We start from the raw sequence: 10617 nt of genomic DNA, 5'->3' as shown, positions 1-10617 counted from the left end.
GGGGGGGGGGGGGGGGGTAGTCTGTTAAGGTAGCTTGCTAACTGAGCTTTTGCTCGTTGTGCTGCTCTACAGAACGGACCTGGTGCACGCCACTAAGTCTTTCTAGAGTTTAAGTTATTGGTTACTGATGACATGTGATCGAAAATTTCATTCAGGTTAATAACTTCATTAAAAAAACGAAAGTTATAGATGATAATAGTGTCTATCATCTGTGAGTTTAGATTCTTGTTGTCTGGCTTTGATAAAACTATATCTGAATTTCATATGTAAGACCCGTCATATATTTGATTGTCAATTTTCCTCTCTGGATTCAGCTTCAACATTTGGGGCTGTTTTGGACATGGTGACAGATAGGTAGTGCCACATTTCTAACCCTCAACTTTAATCCCTGCCCCAAAACCCTTGTGGTTGAACATTTAATGCACAGCCCTTGCTTTCATATTAGGACTCATATTTGCTTTTTTGTTTATGTGGGCCGTATTATTTTTCAGGGTTAGCACTGCCTGCCTGCTGGTTATTCTTTCACAGGTTTATAGGTATCTTCATCAACTCCTGTCTGCGTAAGCTTTTGCACTGTTAAAGTTCTGGCATATTTAAGATTTATTTCCTCCTGTGTCTTCTTGCTTTCAGGCCTGGTTTAGTTTTCTTGTCGTTGCTTGCGCTTGATATTTCCAGCCATTGGTTGCAAATGTATAGGTAATTAACACTCCAATGGCACATATCATTTAGTCAAAGATTGATTTTGATTTGTGTTTTCTGTTGTAATGTGTTTAGACTTCTGATTATCATGTGTTCTCAACTGAGCTTTCTGGAAAATTATTGCAGTACCTTTTTAGTAGGAAAGACAAGTCACAAAGATGTTAAAGACAGCAGCAGCTGGCTATTCAGGCTTTATTATGGAAATAGGATGTTCATGGGCTACTGCTGCGTGTCATGTGAGGTAACTATCTCTATCAATTCTGGAAAGCTGAGAAATTCTTCATGTGCACACAATTGTTATCTGATTTTAGTTCTTATATACCAGGTTCTTTATATTACATTGTTCCTTCTTGCAAGGAAAGAGACTGAAAGTCTTATCGATGTAAGACCTCAGCTTTTATGATTTTCATATCTTTCTATTTTTATTGGCTGTGTTTAAGAAGCTTATTGACAGTTTCTGCATATCATATTTAGGTTCTTGTAAATACTGCAACGGCAAGTTGGATTTATCTAGTCTTACTTGCTCTTCTTCTGTTCGGATGGGCAATCAAGCAATTTGTTAATGTTATACAGGTAGATAACAGTAACCTATGCTAGTTTTTGATAGCCCATGTTATGCCTGATTTTCTCAATATGACAATTATCTTCTGGTTCAGATGAAAACAGCGGCTGATGCTTGTGTGCTGTATGACATGAACAAAAAACAGTAGCACTGACATAGACGTAAAACAAGAGGGACAGTGCATTTTGGTTTTCTGTATACCGCGTTATAGTCACACATTCAATTGTCCTTCCAGGTAGAAGCTTCTCTGGTGATGACTTGAATTGGGAAGTTCTTTGATGCATCCATTCTGTAGGAAATGATCTGAGATTTTCAACTAACAACTGCTTATGGCCTAAGACCGTAATCATGTATGTCATTTCTCCCTCGTCGTTGTGCCTAAAGTTGGATATGATTCTAATGGTGCCTTTGTTGTCGATTTCTCTTGTTTTTTGGTTTGTTAAGTTGGAATGTACATACTCTTTGGCTTATCATAGTGATTTCAATTTACGAATAGCCATTAGATTTTGTTCCCTCTTTGTTCAGTAACTTTGGTTTCGATGATCAATATTTAATATTTTGTACTAGTTTTTATATTGTTGTCTCCAATTTAAAATCAGTCTTGTGTTGAAAAGGGGAAAAAATGTTGAAATGAACTTCGAATTCATTGGGCAATACAACTGACCATTAGTCACCATTTACAATCATCATCACCATCTACTACTATTACAACACCAATCATTATCAATAATCACCACCATCAGTCATGACCGACCGTATATTTTAGTCAAATTACAAAAACATCCTTAATTGGGAGACCAGGGCAAAGACTCTCATTTACACTCTTCGTTAAAATAGGACAAACAAATTGAGAAGCGGAGAAACATGAGTCAGAAAATTGCAAATAGGAAGAGAATGAAGATTTTAAACAAATGAACAACTATTAATAATGCTACAATATGAATCTTCAATCAAAAAATATAATCTCATAAAAAATAAATACATTGCCTAATATCGAAGATAAATTAATGAAACGCTGGATTGCGATTAGTATAGGCTAAAACCAAAAAATTGGCTGATGATTATAGCAAGGCCTAAACCAATTGCAATAAGGGAAGAAGCCCAAGTGAGTTTTTCAGTAATTCTAGGAACTCTATCTTTCAGTGCCTGACTACATGAGCCTATAAACACAGTATAGCTACCCATTGCCATGACTGTTCCAACCAAGAACATACCCAAGAAGGCAGCACCAGCCAATCGCGAAGGCAAAGCAAGAGCTGGAAGGATTATGAGCAGCGCGTCAGGTTGTAGCCCGTGGACAATGCCAGTTGCAAAGGTTGCGAACCCCACTTTCTTCTTCTTCTTCTTCCCGATAACTGGGGTGTTAATGTCTTCGTAGACACTAAAATCACTATCACCATTTTCCAGGGCAACAAACTGGGAATTAACTTCAGATGCTTCTTTTATTCCCATGGCTCCGATAACAAGAAGGGTGAAGCCTACTACTCTTGTTCCCCATGTACGAATAACTTCAATGTGGAGTCTGTCCTTTAAGAGCAGAAACAACAGGCCAAAAATCAACTGCCCAGCATCATGACCACAACCCCAGAGGGCTCCCACTGCCGCACTCTCCATCCTTGTGCGGCCTATCGACAAAGGAGCCAAAGCAGCAAGATGGTCAGGACCCGATAGGGTGTGTAGGCAACCAGCAAAGAAACCAGTCCATGCGCTGCTTAGTAATTCATTACGAACAAATCGACTTCCCAGTGCTGCTGCAGCCGGCCCACTAGCCTTAGCTGCCGCTTGAAAACTAGCAAAAGCTGGTGAAACAATGACCGGATGGATGAGCATAACAAACACGGCCGACAGAAGAACTATGGTACTTGCAGAAAGGGCCTGAATGAAATCATATAAAACAAAAAACATGCTGAGGAAAAAAGCAAGTTTGTTATAGAAGTAAACTGCAATGCATGGACCATCAGTGACCTTTTATATTCAGTTACCTCGTCCTATGAAGTTCAATGTATGCTATGCAGCTGAATAAGTTATAAAGTTAAATGGTATCATTGAAAAACTATATACTGAACATTTTTATTTTACACGGCAGCAAGGTGAACCTTTCTGTAAACCCGGGTTCAACTTCCTAGTGTTTTATCCAACAGGTTTGACAAGTGTGTGTGCTGATTATGCTAAAAAGCTCTCTACTACTGGCATCATTTTGACGTCGGATTGCACTTTCATAGTGTTGTTTAACTGTTTCTAACTTTCAACAACAACATACCCAGTGTAATCCAATAAGTAGGGTTTGGGGATGGTGATGTGTTTGCAGCCTTACCCCTCTTACCTTGTGAGGGTAGAGAGGTTATTTCTGATAGACCCTCAGCTCAAGTGAAGCATATTGAAAATAATAGATAAAAAGGTATGTTTCTATTTGAACAGACGGGTTTTGAATATAAACTAGTGCCATATAGAGATGAATAACCACTTGTAAATCAATAAGCATTTCTCACAAAAAGCTCATAAGATAAGAAGACCATACAATAAAGATGACCATAGAATAAAGATAAAAAGACCATGCAATAAGTTGGTGCAGAGACCCCACCTTCGTCCTTTTGTATGAGTAACAATTTCAATCCTTAAGGCTGCGATATTTAACATTATTTTTCTTCTTTTTTGATTGCCAAAAGATCATTTTTCTTCTCTGCTTTCATTATTGAAAAATAGTCACAAAGTTGAAAACTGTGCTGCATATCCATTTCCACATATCATTATCGATCATAAAATAAAATATATCCATTTCCAGAGACCATCCAAATGACATTCTTCTATCAAAATTTTGTGACAACTTGAGGGTCTAGTAACTTAACCCATGGAGAGAATGTATTTCCAAGTATTTATTTCAAAACTTATTGAGGTAAAGTTGCAGAAAATGCTCCGTGGTGACTTTTGATTTTGTATTTCTACTTTTTTTGCTATTTGTTTGGTGTTATTTGAACAATGGTAAAGATTGAGTTATATTACCTTTCTCAATGCTACGACTTCGGAAAGACTATCTGTGTTTTACTGTTTCAGATAGTAGATAAAAAATTCATAGATTAAATGTAAATGGCAAACAAAGTAGAGGAATAGTTGGGTAAAATTTTCATTGTTCTTATTTAATAACATAACTCCAATATTGAATTTAATGCTAGTTGATGTACCTTTACAGTACTTTCAAAATTGATCTGGCAAAAGGATATAAGCCAAATCATTCCTAATATCAAATGCTTCATGAGATCAATAAATGGGAAGTTTAAAAAAAAAAAAAAGAACGCTCCCAAGGTCTAGCTCGAATGATAAAAGGTGGAGGATTTGTGACTTAGATCACAAGTTCAAGCCCCACACCATGCAAAGCGAAGCCCAGTATTTAAGTGGAGGGTAGAAGGGCAGATCCATTATCCACCGAGTTTAGAAGGCTGTGATTGGTCCAAAGGGCATGTCACAGGCATATTTCTTGGTTATCAGAAAAAAAAAGTTATGTACTGATGCGAGAACTTCATCAAGTTTAAGAATGTAACAACTCATCTGACAGCATACATCATTGTGATGAGTGCATTTTATGCTTTTCAAGTACCCAAATGATCTGTCCCCATATACCAGGCAACAAAGCATCTCATAAGCAAATAGTAGAACCTATAGTTGTTAATCAGCATTTTGAATTCTACCCAAGTCAACAATATGACATAGCAATCATATTCTAAGAAACTATCACTTTGTTTTATTGTCTCAAGTATTCCGCTCCAATTAACAAGCACAGATTTGACACAACAACCACAGATAAAACCAAATTAGCGAAAATGGATGCTTAAACACTATAATGTAACTTTCCTGTCCAACACAAGAAGATGCAAACTAAGGGCCCCAGAAACCAGAATGCATTAACAAAATCAGGTAATGAATGTGTTCCATTGGCACTGAGTGAGAGCTAATCCCTTCTAAAGTTGGTAACTTGGTATATCCAAATTGTGTAACTGTGTGAGGTCCAGCAAAACAATGACCAGTAAGATGTTTTTTCCTGGATCCAAAAACCACTGAGCTAAATGCAAAATCTACCAGAAAGCTCTTCAAGTACTTCATAAGATTTTAATGAAGATGAAATATCCAACCAACTTGAAGGCATGAATACTACATTTACAAATGTTTCATCACTATAAAGATTTTATTATCTCTTCTGCTATCATTCCTAACACCAGCTTAACTGCAAACTTAGTTTTCTTCCTAAGATTTAAAGATGCTGAGACATATCCTCCACCAAAAAGAAATGGAAGTCCACAAATGGCTAGAAAACAGATTGCACCTTAGCTGTGATCATAGTTATCTTCCTGAGATAGATTCAAAGATGCTGAGACATATCCTCCACAAAAAAGAAATGGAAGTCCACGAATGGCTAGAAAACGGATTGTAGCTTACTGTGATCATAGTTATCTTACAGAGATATTTTACCTCATTGCAAGATGCTTGGGTATATCCTTTCAAAACTGAGGCAATACCATGAATGGGCTTGCACATAAGTTGCAGCTTAACTGTAATCTTATTGTTCCTCTGATTTTATTTCAAGATGTTAAATCTCAAATTCATTAATTGCTATGCTAAAATAAAGATGAGAGTTACTTGTCTCCCTGAGACTTATGTCAAGTTTGAATCCCAAATTCTTAATCACCACTATCAGACCATGAGACGGCCACATGACCACTTCTTGATACAGTGCTTTTGACAAAACTGTGGGTCATATAAACCCAAATCAAAGGGTTGGTTCACTTTCTAATTTAAAATATTTAATGAACCAAAGGAGTCTGGTCACTTTCTACTTTAAACTTAATAAACCACTGCTAATCAGAAATCACACCAACTGCTTATACTTCTAGTTTTCACAAATAGAAGTTGTCTTATAGAACCAGAGTTGAATATGGCAATAGATGCAATTATTTGAACTAAAGCATCAATATATATTTAACTTTTGAGATGGATAAATTTGAGCCTTCTACAAAGTTCAATTGAAATTGTTTCAGCTTAGTTAGGCCATTTATCGTATTCTTTGGTTCCATATGGCCCTTTCTGTTTTGATCCAGTAAAAATAGGATAACCTTAAACGGAACGAGTAGGCACAACTAATACTAATATGTAGCTATGTTTCCACATGCTAGGAAACCACCATTGATGGTTTAGTTGGATATAATAGTTACAAGACCAGCCAAACCAAACAACAAACACCCCGTAACGTGAGATTTCTAGTCATTTCGTCTACATGCGCTATAACTCTTCACTTGAAAATGATCTAGAAAACATCATTAAAAAACAAAAAATGACATTAAATTAAGTTTTATCCTAGTTAACTCTCTTCAAATGCAGTGGAATATTAAAAAACCAGATATCGGGTCACGGATTCCAAGTTACTCTGTCCACCACGACAATGAATGAACGGATGAAAAGAACCACCTAGTGTTTTTTTGTCTCCATTGAGAATTGAACCTGATACCTCACTGGTGCTGCACTAGAACAATTATGTGGATATCCAACATGAATTAATTGAGCATGAATGCAAAGATTTATACTTGGTCCATCCCATTTTGTTTTTGACATTTTTTGCTTATGGCAATGTATACCAATCAATGATCCAGTATGGAGTTTTATGGACTTTAGAGGTCTAGTAAATTCAATTTTCTGAATTAAATTATAGAAATTATAGTTTGCAGTTTCTAGCACCAAAATCATCAACAACAAAGTACCAGTCTATAGGGTATGAGGAAGGTAGAGGGTATGCATACCTTACACCTACACCTAGCTCAGAGGTAGAGACGCCATTTTCATACACGCTCAAGCAAAAAAAAATCTAACTTTAACAAAAGAAAAAAAATACATTTTTCTCTATACCAAAACAAAAATCTGAATCTAGTAAAAATGAACAGTTCAATTTTAGAAAGACAAAAGGATTATCCGTTACCTTGTATTGCTGAGATATCCTTTCACCAATCAGCTTGAGAAAATGGGTCTTCGACCCGGATCCATATGCAGAACCCGAAAATACAAATGGGTTTTCCTCGTACCCATTTTGGGTTTCGGAAAATGATGAAGAATCATGGGAGCACTTGATGGATAACGAGTTGACTCGACGCGACTCAAGACGTAACAGTGAAGGGAGCTTAAAATCTACATGACGAATTCTAGTGGGAAGAAGAGGATGAGAACGATTTTGGTGATGGAGTTTAGATGGAAATTGGGTTGTTGAATATATGAGTTTCTCCATAACAATGGCGGCTTTGAACTACACAATTTTGGCCAATTTTACTCTGTATTATCTTCTCCCTTTCTTCTCTGTAGTTTTACAGAAATTTGCAGGAAAGAGAAAGGAAGTTAGGTTGTTTGAGTTTGGTATGAAAGTGGATAAATAGCAATTTTTAAATTCATATTTTACCTAGAGAATTATCTATCGTACAAATTATTAGTTTCGTTTTTAAATTATTAATATTTTTTTATTTGATTATCTAATTTATATACAGTTCCATATAACAAGCATGTCAAACTCTTATATGAGCATGAGACTCTTAATAAAAACACAGATAACATGATAGGATGTATTTTACTCATGAGGCAAGATTGGTGTTTTTAAATTCAGTTAGTCAAGTAAATAGATATATCCGTCAATAATTCGGGGATAAAATTAATAATTTGCTCCGGGTTAGGGCGGTATTTCTATCTTATTTATCTGGTTTGAATGAATTTTATAGTTTAATTTTGTATAGAGATAAGTATTGAAAACACATCTGAATATGATTATCTTTTTGAATCAATTATTGATCATCGAAAACACCTTTTGAGCTTAATGCGAATTATTAGTTTCATCTATAAATTATTGACGTTCTTAAAAAACACTTTTTACTTAACTAACTGGACTTAAATACATCTCTAATCTTGCGACACGAGTGAAATACACGTGCATGTACTCGCCAAGTTTAGACATGTTTTCAACACTTCTCCCGACCTTTTATTAAGAGCCTCATACTCCTATATGAGTATGTGACAATTTGTTTGTTTCATGTGAGAGATCAAAAATTTATATAAGTTTCAAGTAGATGACTGTTTTTAAGATTGTCAATACACAATTCGGAGACGAAATCAATAATTAGTGTCAAATTCAGAGGTGCTTTTTAACACTTCTCGATTGTTATTATGGTGGATCTTTAATAAAACCAAAAAAAATATTTTTTTTAACAATCTTCATCGTGTTCAATGTATAATAAACAAAATATAATTTTAAAACTATTTATATATAATTTAAACAAAAAATATATATTACTCCTATTTGCGAAACCAATAATTTGCGTCAAGTTTAGAATTTTTTTAATACTATAACAAAATTAAAATAGTTTAGATGAATTAAAAAAAAGTTTAAATCTAGCTATAAATCTATATATATATATAAATGAGGATCATAGAGGAGGTGATGTGGCACCTCTCTATGACCTCCATTCATTTTTTCTTATTTTTTTCTTTTACTTGACATTTTTTTCTTATTTTTTTCAATTATTTTTTTTATAAACTTATACCTCTTTAATTATATAAATTCTATTCTTAAATTAGTATTAATAATATTCATAACCCTCAAACCTTTCATATTCATAACCTCTTAAACCTTTCATATTCATAACTTCTAATTATTTAATGTGAAAGGTTACATTAACACTATAAAATCACACTAAAATTGTTTGTTATTTTGTAGTCATCTTTGGTAGAGAATTAGTGGAAGAAATGTTACAATATTTGTAAGCTTTGAGGTGCATTATTTTTTCAAATATTATTTCATATATTACTTTTAATTAGCAAGTAAGGCTAATATGTCATTATATTTTTATTTCTTCTAGATAAATTATTTTGTTTTGTTATCTTTGAGATTTATTTTATGACTAATAATGTATTTGTTATTATTTTTCTTGACTCTTGTATATAGGATGAAATGATAACATCAAGCGATGAAGATTAGTGGATTTTGAGTTAAATATATTGATTATTTGTCCAAAATGATTATGTAGGAGAATTTACGATTAAATGTAATTTTTTCTTATTCTTTATGAGATATGATATTTTATTTTGTGAACTTTGAGATTCATTTTAGGACTAATAATTTATTTGTTATTATTTTTCTTGACTCTTGTATATAGGATAAAATGAGAACATTCAGAGATGGAGATTAATGGATTTTGAGCTATATAGTGATTATTCTTTATTTTTTTAGGTCCTTAAAGAAGTAATGTTTCTATTATATTATTCCCTTTTGAATTATTTATATTTTGTCAAAAATGATTATATGTGTTTAAATGTAATTTTCTCCTTATTCTTTATCTTTTTCTTCTTTTGGTAGATAATTTTTTAACTTATTTAATCAAATTTGCCGATTATAGAAGATATATCTATAGTGAAAATGGTTAGACATTCTTGCATAATTTGAGTTTACAAGGAAAAATAATATGATATGTCTAATATAATTACAACTCTTTCTTTGTTGAATCATACATTTAATATTATTTGTTTATGTTCATGAAGATAGAAATCTTGAGTTTTTTTAATAAAAAAATATCTAATTTATTCTCCTTAGACCTCTATATGATTCTTAGATAATTTAACTATATATAATGATAACATTCTTCAAAAATAATTATTTGTTTAGGTAAATTCATCTCTCACTTTTTTATTGATAATATTAGTTTATTGTGTTTGTGACTTATAATATTTTAAAACATAGAAGTAGAAATCGATATGCTACTTAAAGAAATATGTGCATATACTTTCATAATCCGGTGAAACAATTTTTATTAACAAAAATGATAGAACATAAGAATGTAAAGTTAATTTATCATTTTTAAAATACACATGGTTTTATCAAAAATAAATTATTTATTAATATGTAAAATTACAATTCTTAAATTTTTCATTTTTGTTGTTTTTCTTAGAATATTTCAAGTTGTTTATTAATAAGTCTTTATGTTTTCATATTTGTTATTTTTCGGGAGTTCTAAAGTTATTTCAAAATTACGATTAATTTATAATTTTAAAAATTTAGTTGGTTTCCTACCTTTCTATTTACTTATAATAAAATATTTGTCTCAATAACTCTAATTTGTTTGTTTTCATTTTCTATAGTTAATGTTCTTTATTAGTGTAATAATGTACAAATATTACTCTTATTATGTTACAAAAGTTCAAAGTCATATTATTAATCTCTCTTAGTTATTGTGACTTTTTATTCTTAGGAATTTATTATGCTAAATGTAATATTTATTTAAAATGTGAAATATATTTTTTAATATTTTGTGTTTAAGCCAAACAAAATTAAAAAAAAATAG

General features: G+C 32.7%; 2 protein-coding genes across 2 annotated transcripts in view; one reads left to right on the top strand and one right to left on the bottom strand.

Moving 5' to 3' along the window:
- LOC107027011 (probable CDP-diacylglycerol--inositol 3-phosphatidyltransferase 2) overlaps nt 1-1834 on the top strand; it is a 5666-nt gene extending 3832 nt beyond the window's left edge. The window contains exons 4-10 of the mRNA XM_015228164.2: nt 315-354; nt 492-536; nt 631-696; nt 826-940; nt 1025-1081; nt 1174-1272; nt 1356-1834. Of these exons, the coding sequence (XP_015083650.1) occupies nt 315-354; nt 492-536; nt 631-696; nt 826-940; nt 1025-1081; nt 1174-1272; nt 1356-1409 (476 nt within the window). The 3' untranslated portion in view covers nt 1410-1834. The remainder of the gene's footprint in view (nt 1-314; nt 355-491; nt 537-630; nt 697-825; nt 941-1024; nt 1082-1173; nt 1273-1355) is intronic.
- A 328-nt stretch (nt 1835-2162) lies between these two features.
- On the bottom strand, nt 2163-7654 carry LOC107028860. The gene is made up of 2 exons (XM_015230084.2): nt 7221-7654; nt 2163-3136 (listed from the first exon to the last, which is right to left on the bottom strand). The coding sequence occupies exons 1-2, from the start codon at nt 7521-7523 to the stop codon at nt 2288-2290; spliced, it is 1152 nt and encodes a 383-aa protein (XP_015085570.1). The 5' UTR covers nt 7524-7654; the 3' UTR covers nt 2163-2287.
- Between the last annotated feature and the right edge of the window lie 2963 nt (nt 7655-10617).

Source organism: Solanum pennellii, chromosome 8, assembly GCF_001406875.1.
Source record: "Solanum pennellii chromosome 8, SPENNV200".
Taxonomy (NCBI): Eukaryota; Viridiplantae; Streptophyta; class Magnoliopsida; order Solanales; family Solanaceae; genus Solanum; species Solanum pennellii.
Note: the sequence above shows the minus strand (reverse complement) of the source record. Positions and strands in the feature narration are given on the sequence as shown.

Coding starts and splice junctions, on each gene's coding strand:
- LOC107028860 (XM_015230084.2), bottom strand. CDS start 7,523: ATGGAGAAACTCATATATTCAACAACCCAATTTCCATCTAAACTCCAT. Junction 3,137..7,220: donor GGATATCTCAGCAATACAAG/GTAACGGATAAT, acceptor GATTTCATTCAG/GCCCTTTCTGCAAGTACCAT.